The 23575-nt window shown below is 38.0% G+C and overlaps 1 protein-coding gene across 9 annotated transcripts in view; it reads right to left on the reverse strand.

Annotated features, from left to right (window-relative positions):
- Positions 1-23575, reverse strand: part of myo7aa (myosin VIIAa) — a 54482-nt gene that overhangs the window by 8734 nt on the left and 22173 nt on the right. For 6 of the 9 annotated variants that reach the window (XM_081614919.1, XM_081614920.1, XM_017308045.2 and 3 more), the window contains 28 exons: positions 22695-22814; positions 21832-21974; positions 21404-21614; positions 20544-20679; positions 19960-20066; positions 19590-19631; positions 18606-18743; positions 17725-17883; positions 15739-15831; positions 13713-13807; positions 13430-13514; positions 11872-12090; positions 10869-10976; positions 10494-10703; positions 9730-9936; positions 8309-8485; positions 7711-7800; positions 7503-7630; positions 5747-5873; positions 5547-5666; positions 5283-5456; positions 4453-4680; positions 3223-3390; positions 2999-3116; positions 2117-2243; positions 1865-2034; positions 1022-1212; positions 737-861 (listed from right to left, as the gene is read on the reverse strand). In XM_081614919.1, the coding sequence (XP_081471045.1) occupies positions 737-861; positions 1022-1212; positions 1865-2034; positions 2117-2243; positions 2999-3116; positions 3223-3390; positions 4453-4680; positions 5283-5456; positions 5547-5666; positions 5747-5873; positions 7503-7630; positions 7711-7800; positions 8309-8485; positions 9730-9936; positions 10494-10703; positions 10869-10976; positions 11872-12090; positions 13430-13514; positions 13713-13807; positions 15739-15831; positions 17725-17883; positions 18606-18743; positions 19590-19631; positions 19960-20066; positions 20544-20679; positions 21404-21614; positions 21832-21974; positions 22695-22814 (4016 nt within the window). The remainder of the gene's footprint in view (positions 1-736; positions 862-1021; positions 1213-1864; positions 2035-2116; positions 2244-2998; positions 3117-3222; positions 3391-4452; positions 4681-5282; positions 5457-5546; positions 5667-5746; positions 5874-7502; positions 7631-7710; positions 7801-8308; positions 8486-9729; positions 9937-10493; positions 10704-10868; positions 10977-11871; positions 12091-13429; positions 13515-13712; positions 13808-15738; positions 15832-17724; positions 17884-18605; positions 18744-19589; positions 19632-19959; positions 20067-20543; positions 20680-21403; positions 21615-21831; positions 21975-22694; positions 22815-23575) is intronic. The other 3 variants (XM_081614921.1, XM_017308047.2, XM_081614917.1) reach the window with 1 other exon arrangement.

Genomic DNA, 23575 nt, shown 5'->3' on the forward strand with positions numbered 1-23575 from the left:
AATAACAGACGGAGACATAGATTTTGCTGCTAGGCCATAGACGAGCCGGAGATTTATTACACTCCACGGATTCTCTTACAGTTTCTGCAGTTCAATACTCAAAATTCCATAGTCTCGACAAAAAATCTCCTACCAGTCTCAAAATCAACGTTTCTTTATACCCTCTTTGTCTTCATTGGTGTGTATTGGAAAGTTCCAACCAATGGCGTGTAATCGTTGTTTTGCAGGCAGATCTTGGCACGCTTTACACTTAGTGTGTATTACACGACCTCTAATATACTTGGGACTCCCAAATCCTTTCGCAAAAACAACTCTATAAATGGTATTTCGGCTCCAACACTAGCAACCCCAGCAGAGGTCCGCCCGTTACCTAGCAACGCCAGCAGAGTTCTTCCCATTACCTAGCAACCCCAGCAGAGTTCTGACCCCGTTACCTAGCAAGCCCAGCAGAGTTCTGACCCCGTTACCTAGCAACCCCAGCAGAGTTCTGACCCCGTTACCTAGCAACCCCAGCGAGTTCTGACCCCGTTACTTAGCAACCCAAGCTGAGTTTCAGCAGGTTTGGTCAGCTGGTTTTACCACTGTATGCGCTGTACAATGGCTGCTGGAAAAGACAAGTGTTTTGTTATTGACTTATCATCCAGAAACCACATGCTGCATTTTAGTTGGTTGTGCACGAGGCTCTGCTAATAATTAAGATTTTACACATAAATGTTCAGGTTACACACATTTGTACCTGAAATAGTCATAGGAAAACTCCTCCAGAGTGTAGGGTTTCTGTCTGTCATCCGTCTCTGGCAGGATAATCTGAGAAACACGAACCGACTCCTGCCGCTGGTCTGGTGTCATGGTAACCAGCGCCTAATTGGGTGGTGTAAAGGGGAAAAATATTTTCTACGATTTAAAGAAAACATTTAGGAAAATATGAAACAAGCAAACCTAACTTACTGCAAACACTTAAAAAAAAGAAAAGAAAAAACATCATTAGGAGATTTCGTGTGCGATTTATTTTTTCACCTACCACTACTTCTGGTTGGGGACGAGTCATGGATGGCAGAACGTAAACAGAGTCAGCTGGGAAATCTCCTCTCTGATTGGTTCGTTCGTTAATGCCGTGCGCCCAACCGGAGTTGAGGACCTGCTCGCCGGTGTCCTGGTCCAAAATGATCAGGTCGCCCTTCCGAAAGCTGAGGAAGGTCGACTCCTCACCTGCTGCAGGAAGACAACATCAACACATCTTAAAGTGAGGGTCAGGAGATGAATACACGCGTCACATCGGCCATCTTTAAATCAACACAATTAACAAGCTGTATGAAACTCTTCAAGGAATTAAAGTAAAATTTACTGAGCAGAAACTAATTTAAACGATTTCCAATGGATAAGCATGAATTTCTAAAATAAAGAAAGTTAGAAACTTCTGTCTGGAGCTTGTAATGTAATTTTCCAATTGTCAATATTTATATGATCACTGCAATAACAGAGAACTACAGATATTTGGGACACATCAAAAGAACGACCAGAAGCATGAATGACTTGGTGATCTATGGAACTATAAAACTACCAAAACTAATACGACAATTTTCATTAAAAACTACCTAGGTTTATTTTTTCACCTTACATCTTCATGTTTGTAGTTTTAGCCAGTATCTACGTATTCATTGTCTCATTTCCTGTGTTACACTACAGTATTTCATTACAGCAGTGTAAGAAAATAGGGTAAACATATTTCAAAACCCTGAAAACAGACAAAATTATGTGCAGTAAAAGCACAAAGTCACAAGGCTTTCAGTTCAGACTGCAATAAGGCGTGCCGTGAAAAAGTTGGATTTGGGACAAAGCTGTGGGAGCGCAGCTCAGGACTTACCAGCATTGGAGCTGTCCTGCAGCGCAACCACGAACTTTGACCTCTGCCTCAAACCCTCCAGAAAGGTCACCACTAAGTCCCGAATGTCTTCTGCGTTGTTGGAGGTGAAGGTGAACTCTTCTCCCTTGATGGTGGCCAAAGTGAAACTCTGACCCTGCAGCTTTCCTCCCCTGTAAAAACAAAAGCAGGTCAGGTTCTGGACGTGAACGCTCAGGTCTGGGTCGGTTTGGGTCAAGGAGGAAGAGCGACGACCTGCTGCTGGAAACCGCCGAGATTTCTGGGAAAGAGAGTTCCAGCAGGACCTGCTCCTGCTCGTCAACAAAGTAAACGCCGGTCCAGTTGACGGCAACGATCAGGTCGTTTTTAGGCAGACTGGGACCTGAGAGCCAGAAACAACAAGAACAGAGGGAACTTACTGGTTTCCACTAAAGAATAAGATGGGTTTCATTATGTGGAAGAGGATCAAATTAAGCCAAATGATAAACCAAAATGAGATTAATAATTTCAATTCTGGTGTTGGTTGTGTGTCGAGTTTTTATTTATTTCTTATTTATTTTTATTGTTCAGTGTTTTATTTTGGACATTTAAAATGTCTTCCAGTTCCAGCATTCTGTACAAAATTAAAGTTTATTAATCTCTGAGAGGGAAAACTTGTAATATTATTCCATTTTCATGTTAGTTGAAAATGAACAACAATTGTTTGTCCCAGTAATAACTGCTTTAATAAAATATTTATCTATATCTATGTTATCTATATTTATCTCATGATTTAGAAGATCCTCACCAGGCCGGTCGCAATTTGCAATAAAACAATTAATCGCATTATAAATTAAAACAACTGCAATAATTTCCAATTACTTGATTTATCGTTTTTCTCTTTCTACCAAAAATTGGCTGACAGTTTTCAGTCTGGTGTTTTGGTCTCAAACTTTTTTAACGGACAATTTTGTTTAAGGAGACTTTATAATTGGTTGTTTTGTTTGCTTATTTTGGACATTTAAAACATCTTCTAGTTTCATTTATCGCATTGACTTCTGGGCCAGTTTCTTATCCACAATAACAAATTATGTTATCATGACAGGTTTTAATAAAACATAAATTTATTTAATCTCTGATGATGTAGAAGGTTCTGACCTGAGAACCTGAATGCTTCATAAAAACGGGAGAACAGCAACGGCCACTTATGGCGAGCAAAGTCCACCACTTCCTCCTTCACCTTCTGAGAGTCGAACCTCTTCTGGGTGTAAATACCCTGAGTCAGCAAAACAGAGACGTTAACAAACAGAAAATAAATCATTTGAACTTCAGGAGCTGCAGACAGGTCAGCCTCTACAACCTCTAAATACATTTTCTTGCACCTTTTTGTGTGCAGCCATGATGAAATGAGCCCACTTTTCCACCGTCTTGGACGTGCCGATCTCTCTGTCCGGGACGTAGGACGGGATGAGGCTCAGCAGGCGGTCCAAAAGAATCTCAGAACCGTAATCAACATAATACTGCTGCGAGGCCAGCTCCGCCAGGTCGTCCTGGAGACGCAACGAGACACAGAAACACAGAGGTTAGGGTGAGTTTGAAGGAACAAAACTTTGACTTGTCATCAGCAGTTGTCTGATCTGTTAACCCGTTAATAGATTATAAGATCACAGAATAGAATAATCCTTTATTAATCACAGAGCGGGAAAAATAGATATAAATATCTAAAAACATAATAAACAGGTGCATATTAATTACTCCATAAATCTGGAACAAACTTGCAGAAAAATTGCAAACAGCCAAAACATATTTAGATTTAAAAGTTTCCTTAAATCTAGACTAAAACCCACCTGTTGAGACTTTTGAAACATTATGAATGAAACATTAATCAACATTTTGATGTGTAATGATGGCACTTGATAAAATGTGATGCTTCAATTGCCGACTTTGTGTTTTTATGATATAAAACCTTTTTAAATGCATTGTTGCTCAATGTGCTGTAAATAAACCTGAATTGAATTGAAAGCATATTAATAAAGTGTCTACAGATAAAATAAAGTTAAAAAGAAACCTGGAAATATTTGAGATGTTGTTTTGTATGTTCACAGTTGCATGTGATTTATTGAAAGTATGATGGGATTTCAGTGTTTTATCAGGGTTTCTGCAGGTTTCACAAACTCAAATTTAAGACTTTTTAAGACCTTTATAAATTAAATGTAAAGCTTCTACAATGACAAAAAATGTACAAAAGAAAATTCCAACTTATAGAAGTAATAGGAGCTTGTTTCAAGTAAATAATTCTTGAATATAAATCGAAAAGTTCTAGTTTCACTGGCAGGTTATTTCACTTGTAACAAGGTAAAAAACATCTTGTTATAAGTAAAAATATCTGCCAATGGAAATAGTACTTTTTAATTTATATTCTAAAATTACTGTCTCCTACTTCTTGCTGAAAAGCTACTTATAAGTCTGTTTAGTCTTATTTCAAGTGTACCAAGATGTTTGCACTGGAAACTAGCTATAAATACTTAGTAACATTTTGTGGTTTTAAGATGTTCGGTCTTAATTTTAGATACTTTCTACATTCCCATAAAGCTTAAAATAAAGCGAGTCACCCTGTCGCAGCGGTATTCCCCAAACTTGACGCCTCGGACGATCTGCTGGTAGATGAGGTTTGTAGCGACTTGGTCTTCGGCTGGGCTGTGCCACGGCGTGAAGATCTCCTTCCTGAAGAACAGCCTCCAGGGGGCGTTCCTCTCCTGAGCGCCCTGCTCCTTGGCGTACTGCTCGCACTGCGACACGGCGTCCATCACGTGATCGTTGCCGCTGCCTAAAGACGAGACCTGCAGGAGGGGGAAACGGTTGTCAAGGCAACAGCGTTACAAAAGAGATTCACAAATGTAGCTACATGCTAATAGAGAGAGAAATGGAGAGAAAAAAGGAGAAGAGAGGGAAAAAAGATAAAGTAAATGGAGGAGAAGAACAGAGATAAGTGGTGGATGGATGGATGGATGGATGGATGGATGGATGGATGGATGGATGGATGGATGGATGGATGGATGGATGGATGGATGGATGGATGGATGGATGGATGGATGGATGGATGGATGGATGGATGAACAGATGGACAGACAGATGGATGAACGGATGGACAGACGGATGGATGAACAGATGGATGAATGGATGAACAGATGGATGGACAGACGGATGGACAGATGGATGGACAGATGGATGGATGAACAGATGGACGAAAAGATAGATAGACAGATGGATGGACAGACAGATGGATGGACAGATGGATGAACAGATGGATGGATGGACAGATGGATGGATGGATGGACAGATGGATGGATGAACAGATGGACAGATGGCTTCCTTGCTGATTAAGCCATGAGAAGCAGCAGATTCTGCATCTGAAACGAGGCTCAGCGGTTTGCGGTGCGACCTTGTCGAACAGAGCGATGTACAGAGAGAAGCCGAATCGGTCCTTCAGGTTGATCTTGTCGGACAGAGCGTTGCAGAGCTCCTTGGCCGTCGTCGCCGAGTCGGTCAGCAGCGTTTTCGTCGTGCCGTCCATGAACGTCACGGGCAGCATGATGGGCTTCTTGGACTTGGTGGCCTGAGCGTAGATGTCAGAACTCGGGTCAAATTGATTTCCGCTGAAAACCAGAATAATGCTGCAGCTTGAAGCGGATCAGTGCGTTAGTACCTGCAGCTCCAGCCAAGATGGAGGCTGAGTTCGCGTCCCGTTCACAAACGTTCGCCTCAGCCTTTCTTCACAGTACGGAGCGTAACCCGGCGGCCCGCTTCTGATGAAGTTCCTCAGGTACTACGGTCAGAAAACCTTCATGAAGCCGTGTTTTATACAATGAACTAAAGTTTATTTTAGGTCACCGTTTTGATTCTGACCTTTACAAATTTGTCTGATGGAGCGAAGCAGCCGACGCAGAGCGAGACGAGGATCCAGCCGCGTGCGTGAGAACTCTTGGACGGGTTCTGACTCAGCTGCTTACAGATCTGACAGTAGATCTCATCCCTGACACACACACACACACACACACACACACACACACACACACACACACACAAACACCAAACACACACACACGCACACACACACCCGCACGCACACATACACACAAGTTCATATTTCTACCCACTTTGTGCTTTGTGTTACTGACTTCCAGTCATTTCAGTAGCTGCATTTATGCCAAACCCAAACATTACCCTAACACAGGGGTGTTCAAGGTGCGGCCCGGGGCCATTTGCGGCCCTCAAAATGATTTTGGGCGGTCCTTCATCACAATTTAATAACAACTTAAATGTGGTTTGCCAGTTCAGGAAGGAAGTTTGATACAGATACCCACTTAAAAACAGTTTTAATGTGCAAATTTTACTTAAAAAATTAAAACAATTTAACATTTTACAAATGAAAACATGAGGTGCAACACAATCATTCATCCAGGTTTTTGATTTGAATTTAATTTATTTTAATAGTAAGAAGGATAACAAACATCCAACAACTTTTACTGAAATGCAGTCCTGATCATGGCCGCTTAGTACACTTGGCAAAATAAATCAAGACCTTGTTACTGAAAAGACAATAAATAAATAAATAAAATAGGAAATGGTTTGTTGATTTTTTTTTTTAATTGGGAAAATCTTTGAGGTCCTTTTAAAGTTTTTAATCTACAATAATTTCCATTGTCTACAGAAATCTGACTTCTTTGATTATTTTATTAAAATAAAATAATCAACTGGTAAAAATAAGACAGTTTTTGTCATTAGAATCCAAATATTTTTGGCACCCATGCCCAAAAGTTTGGACCCCCCCTGCTGTAACCATTACCAGTGTATGCAGTGATGCCCCATTCCTGATTTCCTTTTTTTTGTTTGTCTCACGACATTTTCTCGTTTAATAATAAACGCCTACATTTAAAAACTGTTTTATTATGTTTAAATTTAAATTGGTTTGATTTTCTGAAACACTGGAATGTGACAAACACACAAAAACAGGAAACCAGGAAGGAGGCAAACATTTTTCACATCTCTGTAAAAAGAGGCAATCCTCCATTATTATATTATAATTTTGATTTATTGTGAAAACGATGAATTCCAACTGATGACGTCTAGTAACCTCAAAAATGATTTTCTGCTTTCATTGGAGCATCGATAAGATCAATAAATGTGCAGCTTAGTGATGAGAATCACTTCCTTATGTAACTGATGCACTGAAGAGCCTGAATAACAATGGATGAGCTTTACAAGAGCAGGTTTGAGTTTGTTACAATTACCAAAGAAACAAAACAAAAAACAGCAGACACAATAAATATCTCTAAAAAATGTGGTAAAATCTTGAGTCTACATCACTCATCCTTATGTTCAATTGCATCGAATTAAAATAGAAAATTATGTTCAAATCACATTACTTAAAGAACAAAGCATCAATTATCAAATTTCAACACAAAAAAACATTAGAATAAGTTGAAACAAAAAAAATGAAGGCGATAGAAACAAGGAAATCTGGTTGAATTGAAAAACAAATGTTCTCCTTTACCAGTTTGACGAAACAAAAACTGAACCCAGCTTTAATGCTTAATGACACATGAATAACCACTAATCTGGTTCCTTTCCTGCATGACTGACTCGTTTTCTCACCGCTTACCTCAGCGTCGGCCTCAGAATCCCGTTTCCGATGATGAAGTGAAGTTTCTCCAGGTTGGAAGTCGGCCGATCTTCCAACATGCTGTTGCCGTGGAGACCGTACTCGCCATCATTGAGGCGCTTGGTGACCTGAAACGCATAACGGCGTGTTTGTTTTCTGTGTTTTTTCTTTTCTACTCTCCCTCCTTCTCTCCGTCCAGACGTCCTACCTCCTCTGTGATCTTGGATTTCTTCTTCAAGGTCAGGGAAACCAGTTTGTGTCGGACGCTGTTTTTCTTCAGGCTTTCAGAAGGAGTTGTCTCACGGGGGAAAAAAAACAAAACTCTTAAACAAAAGACTATAAACGATAAAGATGTTTGGCAAAAGTAAATAAAGTGTTGATAAATAAGCAATAGAATCAAAATTTTGCACACTTGTAAAGGTTTTCTTCTAATTTCTGGCAGAATATCTTCTGCTTACATTCTTATGTTAGGTGATTAATATTAGATTCAGTTTTTATCTTCACTGTTCACTGTAACATGTAAGGCTATGTTCACACAGCAGGTTCTGATGCTCAATTCTGATTTTCTGCTAAAAATCGTTCATACAGCTGAATAATGCAACGCAGTTAGATTTCTGTATGAATGTTTACATCCCCAAAGAGCAGAAGAAGAACGCTGATGTCACACAGCAGCAGCTCTGTCTACCAAAGTAACAGCATACTTCAATTTTCACAATAAATCGAGACTACGGTCTTTTATTCCTAATTTTAAAATAAAAGAGTAACTAAGCTGTTTTAACGTTGACCTCTTGACCTCTCGTCCTCACCTCCCCCTCCCCCTGCAGCGCCTGCAGCTCCCTCTTGTGGGTTTTCTTCCCCAGCGTCTCGTAGATCTTGGTCATGACGGGGATCTTCTCGCTCCCGTCGCTGATCGCTGTGTGGTACTTTGGCTCCGGTAGATCTCCCATGAACCTCAGCACTGTGATCCAGACGGCCAGCGCAGCCTCACAGGGGGCAAAGGTCAAACACATTTCATCAAGTTCCAAGGGAAAAACGTTTACAAAGGAAAGTCTTAACTCGGATTGACCTACTTTTGATCAGAACGAGCTGAGCTGATAGTGTTTAACATTTATGTGGAGACAGCAACAAACGATTATTTTAGTAATCGATTATTCTATTGATTTTTTTGATGGTAAACTGATGAATCGAATAAGCACATTTTCATATTCTGCAGATTTTTCCTTTAGCCTCTTAAGGCGTTTTTATACAATATCAAAAATATGTTAAAAAATGTAAATAAAAAAATAGTTCAATTCTTTTTTAAATTAGAAAAACATTTATTTTTGTAAAAATGAAACATTTTTAGGCAAAAAATATTGCCTGGAAAATGTTTGTACACTAAAATGCAAATGGCTTTTTTGAGTATGTAAACTCTAGTTAATGATTAAGTGATTACTAAATTACTCAACGATTATTTCAATAATTGATTAGTCTTGATTAATCACATTACCGTATTTTCCGCACTATAAGGCGCACCTAAAAACCTTCAATTTCCTCAAAAGCCGACAGTGCGCCTTATAATCCGGTGCGCCTTATATATGGACCAATATTGAGCCACAACAGGTCTAGCAACTACGGTAAGCAGCCGCCGACTTCATTTCCCCCCCGTAGAAGAAGCAGCTCGCGGTGCATGCTGGGATAGTTGTCAGAACGCTGGTTTGTTAATAAAGTTTGATAATACATTTAAAGCCAGGGGGGGCGGAGGGGCAGGGGAAGAGAGACAGAGACTGGATGCAGCGGCAGCGTGTCGGTTGGTCTGTGTTACCCAGAAAGCAGTTGGGCACAATATCACAACACCGTGAGTGAAACAATGACTGCCTACTATATAAAGCACTCGGGGACTACTTCTTTACAAATGTTGATGTGTAATAATAGAGTACGGAACAAATCGAAGCGTCTATTCTATGCGCCCTATAACGTGGTGTGCCTTATATATGAAAAAAGTTTTAAAATAGGCCATTCATTGAAGGTGCGTCTTATAATCCGGTGCGCCTTATAGTGCGGAAAATACGGTAATCTTTTCAGCCCTACAGGCAGGCTGTGTTTTTTTAAAAAATTCAGTTTACAAACTGACCCCGCCTCATTTTGGTCAGTGCCACCCGGAATATTTTCATCATCTGATGAAAGTTTAGCTTTAAGTTTTCTCTAAACCTTCTGACTGGCCACATTTCTCTGTCAGAAAACTCACCAGCTGATCTCCCTCGTCCTCGTGGAACAGCAGCGGCTGCTTGAGAGGCCGTCGAACGTAAGTGTGTGTGGTGGTGCCTTGGAAGTAGGTCGCTGCGTATTTGGCAAACTTGTACTCCGATAAATCCTCCTCTTCGTCATCTTCAGGGAGAGGAAGAGCCTCGTCCAGATCCTCCTCCACCAGCTCATGATGGGAGTGCTCCAGGTCCTGGAGGAGACGGGAAATCAGTCCCTGACACGCAGGAAAGCCTGACCCACAAACTCCTAGATTTAACTTTAAGAGGTTTTATATGCAAAACTAAAGTTCACCGAATCTTTTCCCTTTCCTGTGTAAAAAAGTAAAGAAAATTCCACAGATAAGTCAGACTGCAGGTTTGAAAAAGCTTTAGCCACTTACATTTTCAGCAACTGTAACCCGAAACACTTAAAACAAAACAGAAAGAGCACGATAACAGAATATACAATGAAAACTTTGTGAGAGATAGACAAAGTCTAAGATTTTCAGGGGTCTTATGATGAATTTTGGACCTTTTGTAAACTATTTTACTGGATGACATTTATTGTGGATGTAAAAAGACATTTTTCGTTCAAGATGGCTCTGTGAATTATAGGACTTCTGATTGTAACATGATTATATAACTGATTGGTATTACAGGTGCACTGGTTGCAGTTTTCTGGCCGATTTACAAAGCCTGACCTTCTGATTCAGATTTTTGGCCGATTGATACTCAGATAGTAAAAGGTGCTTTATTGACGTCAGTTCACCTCGAATCCAGCCGGCGCCTGGCCTTCCTGGCCCGGTAACGAGTTCGTCGTCCCCAGGAAGCCGAACATCTTGTCCACCATGTCGGAGTCGTTGACGGGCTCCAGCCGAGCCTTCTCCATCTGCTCCACCAGCTCCTTCTTCTTACGAGCTTCCTCCTTCTCCTTCTTCTCCCGCTCGGCGTCCTCTTTAGCCAGCTGGGCCAGCCGCTCCTGGAGGAGGAAATAAACGAATGCATGAACCGAAATGATACCAAAGACTGACAGAGCTGCAGGCGCCAACATCAGCTGTATTTATTCTGTGAACATCAGAAAGATAAAACTAAGATTAAACATTCTCCAACATATGTCTAGATGCGTCTTTGGTTAATGCGTCACCTGATGTTTGCGTTCAGCCTCAGCTTTCGCTCTTTTTGCAGACATTTGGTTCCTCAGTTTTGTTTCTTCAGCCAGACGCATCTTCTCAGCCTCCAGCCTCCTGCGGTACTGATTAGTGGAAAATGAGGAAAAGAAATGAAGAACATTATAGAAAATTAAAACATATGAGTGCATGTTTTCACTTTAAGTTAGCAGAAATAAACCCAGATCTGGTAGATTGATCATGATTCTCAGTAGGGACTCACGTCTGACCTCATAATTAGTTTTTCAGTTGTGAAAGAGCTGTATGGCAAGCCATTTTAACATAAAATCTGTTTCACCACTTACATTCCAGATATCTAAAATTAGTTTATCACCAGGTGTATTACTAAATTAGTGTTTATATTTTGAGTATACCTATTTGAGATCTCTGATTACATTCTGGCTGGTATAAATGACGACTAATTTGTACAGACACTTAAATTCAAGATATCTAAAATTAATTACTGTCCATCTGAAACACATATTTCAGATAACAATTAAATTATGACCAGTCGTACAGTAAATGTAAGTTATTTATTTTTGTTGTGACTAGTCATAATTAAAATTTCAAAAATATTTTAATTAGGAGATATATAGACTTGACTAAGGTAAATTAAAATGAAGATATCTTGAAAGCAAATGACGACTAGTCAAAACTAAATTAGAGATATCTGGAACGGCAATTCAAAGTTTCTTTAAAAGACTAATTCTGACCAATTCAGTTTGACATACTGTAGTTACAGATGTGTGACTTTTCAAATAATAAATCCGTTGATGTCATTAAATCTTGAAAGGAATTTTGACTCGTCAAATTGTAATCAAAGATACCTTGAATTACTGTTCTTACTAGTCAGAATGTGAATGCAGACATCTTAAATTACCATGCAGGATAGTGAAAATGTAGTCAGATCTGGTGAAAGCTCATTTTTAGAAGCACAGAATGGAATTACAGAGAGTCAGATGGAACTGATTTTGTGTTTACCTCGCCCTTTAGCCTCTTGTACAGCCGGCGAGCGATCATGCCTCTGGTGTAGGCCTGGATGGTGATGACAGCCCACAGCCGGTGCCTGAACGCCCGACGCACCAGGAAACCTCGGCAGCGGCCCTGGAAGCCCGTGATTCGCTGGCGGGCCACGTGGTACGACGCACACAACTTCCTGGAACGAACCAGAGCCTGGAGGCGAGAAAAGCCGGCTCGCATCTGTTGGGACGAAGGAAAGAGAGGAAGAGGCTTTTAGCTTCATGATCTTCGGTATTTTTATTTACGCTTCTGTGTGTTAGGGCTGGGCGATGTGGCTTAAAATAAAATATTTGATCATTTCATACCAAATTGAATTTCCAATTTTAATAGATTTTTCTTAAAAAGATGACAAAAGATATTCTCTAAAACTGCCTTTTTTATCGTTCCTTTCTGTGAGCTGAGCTGAATTGAAAGTCCAAATGATTTGAGGCTGTAAAATACGGGCTGACGTCACTCTGAACAAGGGCTGCAACTAGCAATTATTCTGATGATTAATCTGATAAAACAAAACTAAATTTGCCACATTGTGCAGATTTTGCACTTAGTCACTAAAAGCATTTTTGCACAATAGTAGGAATACATTAGAAGATGCAAATAAACAAATAATTCAATCCCTTTTTTAAATAACAAGATACAAATTTTATTACCTAAAATGCAATGACATAGAATTACTTTGGTGATTCTATGTCCTGATAGTTTGTAGATTAATCTTCTAACATCAATGTGTGAAACAGCTCAGCCCTTTCTGCTTGACTTAACATCCAAACAATGCAGGACTGAGCTGGTGATTTTTTTGGGGGGGTATTTATCAATTAATAATTGGACAGCAAAATTTGCCTAATAAAATCTGAACCAAAGTGAAGGTAAAACCATCCCACTAGAGGAGATCTGGGTAGAAAATACAAAGATTTTTTTTTTCTTATTATTATTTTAGTCGAATTACTGCTCTAAATACGTTCAGAAAAAGGCTTTAATTTTGAGTCGGTATACTCCAGTTAATTACTTGACTGTAAAATTAGCTAATTATTAATCGCGACTAATTGACATGACTCTGACAAGAAATGGATCTTGCCGGTGACCTCATCCAGTTGAATGAAACTGTGATCGACAGAAACTACCACGTTCATCTGCATGAAGTAAACTGGTAGAAAACATAAAAACACTTATCAAAGATCAGTAAGTGAAGTGATGCTTGATTTTATGTGTGTAGATTCCAACTGTAGCTCTATGGCAGCATGAAACCATGTGCTGCAGTAACTGCAGTATTTACCTCTAAGCACGTTTTTATGCTAATATTTATTTTTACGCATTTTCCTGAAGGCAGATTTTCACAAGCAAGTATTATTTAAGTCATTGCTCACCCGCTTTATACGTGCAAAATGTGTCTGACACAGCTTTCCTACTTTGAGTAACAGATAATCAAGGACTGCATTGGTGAATAAATGTATATTTTCCTAAAATTGATCAATCAATAAAACTGATTTATCGCCCAGCTCTAATCTGTAAAATCCATCCTCACAGCTCCATAGCTCTTCCTGCACAGGTAGCCTCTCCATGTCTTCTGGATCAACATTGCCGACTTCCTCATCCTCAGGAAGTTAGATCTGATTTTTTTAAAATACAGAAAATTATATAAAATGTTACGGTTTTTGTTTGTCTTTAAGAGTTAATAATCTCGCTTTTACAAAATGGCTCAAAAACAAGCAATAAATATAACATTTTCTCAAATACAAATATTTACTGTATTCAGGTGATAAATTTGCAGAAGGTGTAATTAATGTGTTTAAAAGGATGCGGAGTACCTGTCCTTAAAGCCTCGCACCACCTTCTGGATGAGGATGACCTTGTCTGTAATGGCTTTATCTCTCTCGATCTCCAGCAGCATGTCATGATGATCCTAAACCAACAGTAAAAAAAGACAAACTAATGTTTTCACCTCTGTTCCTCATTTCTGACACCCATGTGTGAACTTGCTGCAGAAAAAAAGCAAAGTTTGCACAAATTCATCACATCACCACAGATAGAAATACCAGGAAACATCTTTAATACGAAGCTTTGATGTTGCAGATTTTAACTGACTAAACAGACAAAAGAGGTTTAACACACTGAAGCTGTTTCCTCCAGTGACCTGAGCCAGTCCTGAGGAGGAAGTGGTGTTACTTCCCTGCACTTTCTCCTTCCTGTTGAACTTCCTGTCCAGCTGAACACCAAGGTCTGACACTTGAGTATGTAATTTAACTCTCAAACTAAAATCCCCAACTTTCCACACGTCTATCAGCACACCGGGGTCATTTAGATCTAAAACACACACATCAAAAAGGAGTGTGTTGTTTTTTCTCCCCCTAAAAGTCACTGTTTGGTAGCTTAACAGTAAGTTAAGTCTGCAGTAACTACAGAATTAACATTACTACTTTTGTCCAAATAAAATAATTTGAAGTCTGGAGCAAATTTGCTTAATTACTTGACATAAACTTTGACCAAATGAGCAGCACATTTTGCCATGACAGAAATGAAACTTCAAATAAACAAGAAATAGTTTAGAAAATATAATTGAAGGTGATAAAACACATCTGTAAAAAATTAATATTTTCTTTAATTGATCTCTAGGTTGCCTAAAAAGTCTGATACGTTGGTGAGGTGTGAAAGCACAAACAAACTCTGATGTGGGACAAAAACGCAAACTCAGAGTGCCGGACTACAGCACAGGGCAATAAACATGGCGGAAAGCTTTGCAGAGAACACAGAGGATAACAACCTATCAGCACCAGTGACCTCTGAACTCAATATCACATCTGAGCTCACTGAGTGGAAATTAAATGTATACGTTTACTACAAAGTCAGATAAAGATTGAAAATAAAAAAAACACAAAAAACAGGAATCAAAACATGCTGTCCTTCCTGTCCCTGGATGTGTAACTGGAAACAATAACAGCAGAGCTTTCCCACTGGGATGAGCTGGTTCATTTCCAGTTAGATGCAATGAAACCACTCTAAAAAGGGTTTATTTAGCTACAATAATTATCTGTTTTAATACATTTACATTATGATAATTAGAGCTGGAATTGGAATTGAACTGGGACAGACACAGTAAAATTCAAGCACTTTTCAATGATTTTAAAGTTTCCAGCATCACTTTGGAGATAAAAAAAAAAAACAAATACAAATAAACTAAAAAAAAAAGACAATTTCGCTTCACGATTATATAAGGTATTATTGTTGTTAATAATGTCCTTTGGTAGTATTCTACATTTTACAGCAGGAACAAGGTAAATAAAAGCAGCTAAATGTTTTGTAATGTCTCACACACCTTATACATCTGACTGCTCCGAAAACAAAACATAAACAAAAAAATCCCCCAATTTTAATAACCTTTAATATATAAAATATGTTACAATTACACTGATCAATAAGCCATTAGGAATAATAAATATTTATCATATTAAAGCAATCCAAACAAATCGTGTTTAAAGGAAGAAAAAATCTCTAAAAAAATGTTCTCAAGGTTTTCTGAGAATTAGGAAAACATAATTTTGATCATTCCAACTAACCTAAAACAGGAAAGGTTTAATCTGATTTAACTTCAGGCAGTGAGAAAATAGTTTGTCTTTTTAATAGGTGTATGAAAATATCCGATTTCAAATAATTTTCCAAATTTAGGCTTTTAATCAAACGTTAGATTCCAGGTTGTCAGAAATGTGCAGTTTCAAGGACTTCATAGATTAATGAGGCATTTCCAAGGATCCTAAACCCGAACATAAATGGTTCTGGATTTCATTGGACCGCTTTAACTTGATCCTGTCGCAGGTTTCTCCGTTAATGGGAAGTTACCTTGAGGAAGATCTTGGTTTTTCCCATCTGCCAGTCGTCATCTTTGCCGAGAACGGCCTCAGCGATCCGCTGGCAGGTTCCTCTCAGGTCCTCCTGCCCAGTGAGAGCAACGGGGAATTAGTTTCTAAAGTTCTCCCTGAATTAAAACTTCCTGTTTCTGCTGAGGAGAAACTCAACAGAAGCATCATCTTTTCCACAAGGTGATACATCTAGCACTCAGTGAAGCAAAGCTGCAGTGATCGGGTATTTCTACAAATCTCTGACTGTTATGAAATAAATGTAATTTGTTACCAACGTAATAAAAATGCATCAGGTTTTTTTTTATTTATTATTGAAGATCTATTAAACAAAATTAACCTTTTGCATATTTAGTTCTTTCATTTGGGTCTAAAAGCAGTACAAGCGCTTAAAAAAAACACCTAATCATATTTTGGAGTCTGGAAAGACAGCCGTTTCAAAAATTTTCCGATTAGGGGGGAGGAGACTATATGGTTACCTAGCAACCCAAGCTGAGCTCAATCACGTTTGGTCAGATGGTTTTACCGCTGCATTTGCTGTACAATGGCTGCTGGAAAAGACAAGTGTAGAGATAAAGAAGAAATCACTTGCTGCATTTTTGTTGGTTAGGCAGGAGGCTCCACTTCTGCTTTTCAAAGAGGGATGGTTGTATAACTGCACGTCTGTTTTCAGCCATTTTTACATGTGAGTGTAAATGTTGAGTTGGGGGGCGTGGCCAGCAGAAGCCTATTTGCATTTAAAGTAACAAGATGCCCTAAAAATGGGCAGAACTGATCAGATCGAAATCTTATTATCCAAGAATGATTTTTTGCAAAAAATACAATGAACATGTTTTGCGTAGACCGTAGACCTATCCTAACCTGTTCAGGATATTATGTCACTTTAAAAAAAACTGATTTAGAACACAAAATATCACAATCATCACAGGTAAAAGGACAAAACTGACACAAACATCCCAGAATCAGAGCTCAGACGGAGGCATCTGACTAAACAGAGCATGAGAGGGAGGTTGGAGAAACAGGGACACAAAGGGAGTCGCAGGAAAGGAATCTAGGAAAAACCCGTTGGATAAACACGGATCGGATCCTGACACCAGGAAACACTCGATGGCCCACGCCTAATTTCCAAAACCTGTTGTGGATCTGCTGCAGCTGGAGAACACTTCAACATTTCTCATGTTAGTACAAGGAGAACAAAGTAACACAACACGAAAGCAAAGGTTTATTTTTATGTAGTTTGTCACACTCTTATCAAAAAACAACTTTTATTTCTAAGACAGAAAAACAGGCAAGTTAAATTCAAATTTAAAAATATTTTATTATTTCCAAAGGGAAATTAAATTAGGCCTACCACACTTATGTGAAAGAGATAGTCATGAAAAAGTATATACTTTTGGGTTTCCAGAGTGATATTAACCCAAAGAACTACCATCTTGTTTAACAAGCGTGTTTTATAGTGTCTGCTTATTATTTAATTCAGGTCAACTCACAGAAGAAATTATTGAAAAAATATATATTTTCTTACATTGTAAAATTATTTTAAGAGAAAAAATTGATTAAGAATTGGAAATACAATAGAATACAATATACTCTATTGATAGAACCATAAGAGATCAAATTTATAAAATATATGTACATACCTAAGAGTGATGTAAGTGATTCAACATGACTGAATATAAATAAATAAAAGCTTAGTTAGCTGCGAGAGGCTGAGCGCTTAAAGCCTTTTCTCTGCCTACATCTCCCAGAATGCTGTGTGGTTCTAGATCAGAATTCAGTGAATATTTTATGTATTGAATATTCCATCTTTTGATATTGACCGCGCGTCTATTGTGATATATTGTTATTGATTTACTGTCCAGACGTAATTTCACACTTCATTTATTAAAGAAGGAAGGAGACAAACAGAAAATCTGTGTGTGAAGAGCTAAAAAGTACAGCTTTATTTCAGATAGTCACAGAGCCCCACCTGTTTATACGCTGGTTTAACTCCAGGCATCAGCACCCGGTAGCGGTCTACAAACTCCACAAAGGTGTAGCGGATGGGATATCCAGCGCGCCGAATACGAATCGTCTCCATCATACCAGAGTACCTCAGCTGACGCACACACAGCTCCCGGTCAAACAGCTGGAAAACACACACAGCGCTAACAAGTTAACCGCATGTTCAGGCAACAGTGACGGCTTTCAGAAAGGAAGGTGCTAGATCGTATTTTCATTTTATCCAATCAATCAAAGATTGGATAAAATCTTTGAAGTTTATGTAAGTGAAGTTTATGAAAACAGGAGTGCACCAAGAAATCGACCCTAATTCCTATAACTTTGGAGGAAAAGCGACTGTTACAACTTGGCAACATTTTAGAGAAAAAAATAAAAATAAAAACAAAATTCAGTACTCGCAGGTCAGATTTTTTTTTTTAAAGAAAACTGCAATTAGTGCAGCCCAAATGTAAAGGTTGTCTTTTTTTAGTATTATTAAAACATATAGGATTTACAGGAACTTTATGTAAAGTTTTGCCTCATTTTCCTCCACAAATAATCACAGGAAATCTTAAAATCTTTGATTATTTTGATAAAATTGTTTTTATTCCAGGGTTGTTGTTTTTTTACAGTACCTTGTCAAACCAATAAAATAAAAGAACATACACATGCTGAAGTGGAAACATACATTAGTTAAAAAGAAAAAGTTTGTCACCTTATTAACATGAACCGTACCATCCTACAGATTATGCTTAAAGTATCAACTAACATATCCTTATAAATCCTTATATCCTTATAGCAAAATGATGAGTTAATTTCTTCTTAACATTACGTAAGCAGCTTAATAAAGGACAATGAGCAGATACACACCATGGGCTTCTTAAACTCATTGGGTTTGATGCAACGAACGAAGAAAGGCTGGCAGACGCTCAGAGTCCTCATCAGCAGCTCCAGAGATCTTTTAAACTGACTGCTGAGAGTGGGAGAGCGCTTCCTGGTTTCTGCCCCCTAAACACACACACACACACGCACACACGCACACACACACAGAACAGGACAGCAGAAAAAAACTGTCAGCGTCAGGCAAGTTGAAATTTCCTGAGCTGTGACACAAACCAATGCTTTTGTCTTTAAATACAATCATTTTTCTAGCGAATACTGCAGCTTCACGCTGATTTAAAATAAAACGCTGTGATCCGCAACATTTCTGTAGAAAAAAATTGATGCAAAAAAATTAAAAATACAGCAATGATAATAAATTAGAGAGGAAATATATTGAAGTAATGGTTTATTGTGTTATAAAGTAAATGGAATGCATTATTATCTTACTGCTATTAGCTTAGCATCAGTAGCTAAGCGTTCATTCTGAGAAAGTGGAAATTGAAATACTTCAAATAAAGATTAACAGTAGAAAAAAAATCCATTTGTTGAATTTTATTTATTTATAGCATACATTTTTGATAATTATAAAATAGCGATTGGCTGTAAATAAATGCTAATAATCAATAATAAATATAAACCTGTGTTACCTGCCTGTTATAATCAAGGATGAAAATGTTTGTAGTTGCCTTTTGAGGCCAGTAGAGGTCAGTAAACCATGTCTTGAGTTTGTAGTTACGAGTTTGACATTGAAAAATAATTGGTATAAAAATAGATGGTGATTTAAAGACGCAAATTTTGCTTTGGAGAAATAAAGAAATAATGAATAAGCGTAATTATGTTTAAAAAAACACATTCAGGAAGAACATTATGATAAGAGATAATAAAAACACAAATAGAAGACATGTGAGAGGTTAAGAGGTAAAGTAATAAAATGTCCAGTTTGCTGGTTGCGTTTCTTTTAAAGACGGTTACCTTAGTGAGCGCTGTGGCACCAGGAGGATAACCACACAGAAACTGGCAACAAGCAGCCCACAGGCACACAAAGACCCCACCACAGAGAGAGAATGAAGACAGAAAAAACACCAAAGTTACTGAGAAACACGATTCTGAAACATGAGAGCAAACTCTGGCATGCAGAAGAAGAAAGAAACCACAATAATATGGAAACAGAAAATTAACTTTTGTTTTTCTGTTGTCACAAATTAACTACATGAAGAGTTTTGAAGGTTTTAACACACAGCTCTGTCAAATGAGGTTATTGAATAGACACACACTTCGGAAAACCAGGGATGATTTCATACATTTCTATAACTTCTAGAAAGGTCTATGATGTGTCCGTTACCATAGCAACATCTGCCTGGAAGATTTGCTTGATGAACTTGTTTTTGGAGGAGTGAACCAGCTGGATGATGTCTCCATACAGAGTGTCTCTGTTTTTCTCCAGGAAACCTGCAGGAATGACACAAACATGCAGCTTAAACACGCAGACATGTGAGAACATCCGCTGCTTGTTCAGTATCATTTTTATTTTACCAGCCCATTCTTGAAAGCTTGCTTCAAGCAAATTCAGTTACACAGTTCTCTTTGCTTTAAAAAACAAACAAAACAAAAAAAACACATATAAAAGAATAAATTAGTGAAGAATTAGACCCAAATGTTTGATACAGACAATAAAAACTCAGCAGAGATAGATATGCAAGACATAGGGACACCAAAAAAACAAAAAAGGAAAAGCAACAAAAAGTGTGTCCGTCCATGTTGGGGGGGGGGAAAGTAGATTAAGAATAAAAGCTGTGATAGATAAGAAAGAAAAACTATCTGAAAGAACAACAGAGGCAGAGACATTAAAAAATACAAAACTGAGCTCCAAACAGAGCAAAGAAAAAAGTTCAGTGTCTCATCTCTGCAGTGTGAAGCAACTCTCACCTCTTGTTTCATAGTAAACCACTCCGGCAAAGTGCTGAATGCCAAACTGAGTCTCGTAGTTGTTCTTCGGTGGGATGTAGTTTGTGTTGAGTTTGTGCTGAAAGTTGAGCTTGTTCAGCATCGTGGTGTCTGTCCCCTGTGGGACAAACAGAGAGGCAGGAGGGAAGGTGAGCTGATGGCTGGATTTATAATCTGACCGTTTGATCTATGAGAAGTCTGAAGAATTTTTTTCACGTCTCTCAAAAACTGCTGCCTGTTCCTACAGAGAACATGACAATTAAAAAGGTTATTTATAGACTGGTGACATAAGGAGAGCTGAAAATAACACAAAATGTCAAAAACTTATCTGGGTTTATGTTAATTAGAGTAAAATGCAATAATATGGTGCATAAAACTCATTTTTTTTGTCCTGTTGAAACAGGATCTGCTACTGGAAACTCATCAAATCAACCTAATTAATCAACAGCAGCTGCATTTCCATAGACCATATAATTGCATAATTTGACATTTAAAAAAATTAATTTGCTTAGTGGAAAAATGCCAATATCGAAAAAAACACTTGTTTTTCGGTAAACAGTTTTGGTGCTGAGATGAGGTGGTTTTAATTTATTTAGCAAAACTGCAACGGAAACACCTTTTTTGCATCATTGCTAATGGCACAAACTGCAAAGAAGACAGGAAGTAGTTTGACGAAGACGGCGCAGCAAGTTTAATGACTTGACTGCGTGGACAAACTTATTTAACGGAAACAGAAAAAAAAAAAAAAATTGTGTTCTTCTATGTTAGCAGAATATTGACAAAGTTTTGCCCACATTTGTGATGGGAACGCGGCTAGTGAGACGTTAAACTGAGCTGTTTGCCTTAGGAAACTTGCTCTCCTCATCAATGAGCGAGATGATGTTCATCGGTTTGATGGCGATCATGTCCAGAGCGTCCTGGTTGTCGGTGAACTCGATGTGCTGCCAGTTGATGTTTTCCAGGTTGTACTCCTCCTGCTCCAGCTTGAAGACGTGACGGACGAAGAACTGCTGCAGGTTCTCGTTGGCAAAGTTGATGCACAGCTGCTCAAAGCTGCAGGAAGGACGACGACGAGTAAAACAGAATTTACACATTTTATTTTTTTTAAAAAACAAAAAAAACCACCAAAAATATGGAGGAATTTCAAGTTTTTTTTTTGACTCTTTAGAGAGAATAATTTTTGTAATTTCACTGCATCTTAAAGGTTGAAGATAAAACAACCAGAGGGCTGCACAGAGTGCTTCCTATATGAAAGTCTGTGGGTTTTTACCTGTTAATAGTAAAGTTCTCAAAGCCAAAGATATCCAGCAGTCCAATTGAACGTCTGAGAGCTTTGGGTTGTGAGGACGTTGGTTTGTAAATGGCTGCATTTATCTTCTCCACAATCCAAACAAACAAACGTCCATAAATGCCCTGAAAGCACAAAAAAAAAAAAAACCCTCAAAGCTAACTGGAGACGCATTAGGCCTGTCGTGATAACTAATTTTGTAGGACGATAAATTGTCCCAGAATTATTGTGATAGATGATAATATTGTTGATTTGAGATCATTTTCAACTAATATAATGGTGATTGCAAAAGGATGCAAAAGTACATTCTCAAAAATCCATAAACTTTAAATTCTAATGAACACTTAACATTAGAAGACAATTTAAATATCCAAATAAATAAATAAACAGCAGAAACAAAAATAAAATTAATTAGTTGAGATTTAAACAACAGACTGGAGACTTTTACCATCCAGTTTTTAGTAGAAAGAGAAAAACAATAAATTAAGCCAATGGAAATTATTGAGCTTGTTTTAATTTATCATGCGATTAATTGATTTCTTGATTAAGCCTAGATGCAATAAGGAAGTTTTAATAGGTAGAAACATATCTTATGTCTTGCAGTTATGATCTGTGTTAATTGTTCTAAGACATTGTATTTTTAAGTTTATTATTGAATTTGTTAAATTAAGTGAAATTGGGTGAAAATCCATTCTTGTTTAATTCACAAAACATATAAAACATACGTTTCATTCAACTAATTAACAGAAAAGCTACAGAAGGTTGTAAGACACAAATTATTATTTTATAAAATAATAAAAAACCCTGGTCAATTCTAAGTTGGCTGAGTGTTTTGATTGCTTTACCTTGACGAAAGCGTCGCGGACATCGAGCGCTTGCTCCATGCTGAGAGGGGTGGACACCGTCTCTCCCCTGGTGATCAGCGTCCTGCTGGTCAGGCAGTTCATCAGGTCTTTGCAGTCCACCTAAACACACACACACACGCACGCACACACGCACACACACACACACACAAAACAAAGAGCGAAAAATTAAAAATAAACAAATAAATACAATCTGTGTTGTTGAGAAATGCTTCAATATCCAACTAAGGATGGAAGTTATCAATTAATGTGTTAATTTAAAGTTAATTAATTTTATCAGTCAACTAATAATTAGTTAACAAGTGGCCATTTTCTTAAAAATTTGAGTTGTCTGAATCAAGAGAGCCGACCGTCTGTCTGTAACGTAAAGGGATTTTTTTTTTTTACAAAATGTTGAATTTAAAAAAAAAAAAACAATTATTCTGTGTCAGCTGTGTTAAATTTTGACTGAATAAACATAAAATTGTGGTTTTCTCACGTTAACAAACTTATACATATTTATGAAATATAACGAAATGGGAACCTTTGAGTTTCCCAAATAGAAAAATAAAATATGAAAATAATAAAACAAGTGGAACTCTTAATCTCCACAAACATCTTCGCCTTCAGAGAAAATCAATAATTTTTGGTTGATAACGTTGACGTTGCTCCATCATGTAGCTCTGCTGAATGAAGCGCTATTAAAGGTGAAACTTAGGAACAATGTCCAGTGTTTATATTGCAAAATAAAGTCTATTTTGCATCCTTCAATGGACTTTGTTTAAGCCGATTCTCTTTCCTGTACCAATATCCTTCCGCCATCTTTGTTTCTGTATCAACTGGCTCTATTTAAGGATGACCAACAATGCTCCCTGCTGGATGGC

The sequence above is a fragment of the Poecilia reticulata genome, chromosome 13 (assembly GCF_904066995.2).
Source record: "Poecilia reticulata chromosome 13, P_reticulata-male-v2, whole genome shotgun sequence".
Taxonomy (NCBI): Eukaryota; Metazoa; Chordata; class Actinopteri; order Cyprinodontiformes; family Poeciliidae; genus Poecilia; species Poecilia reticulata.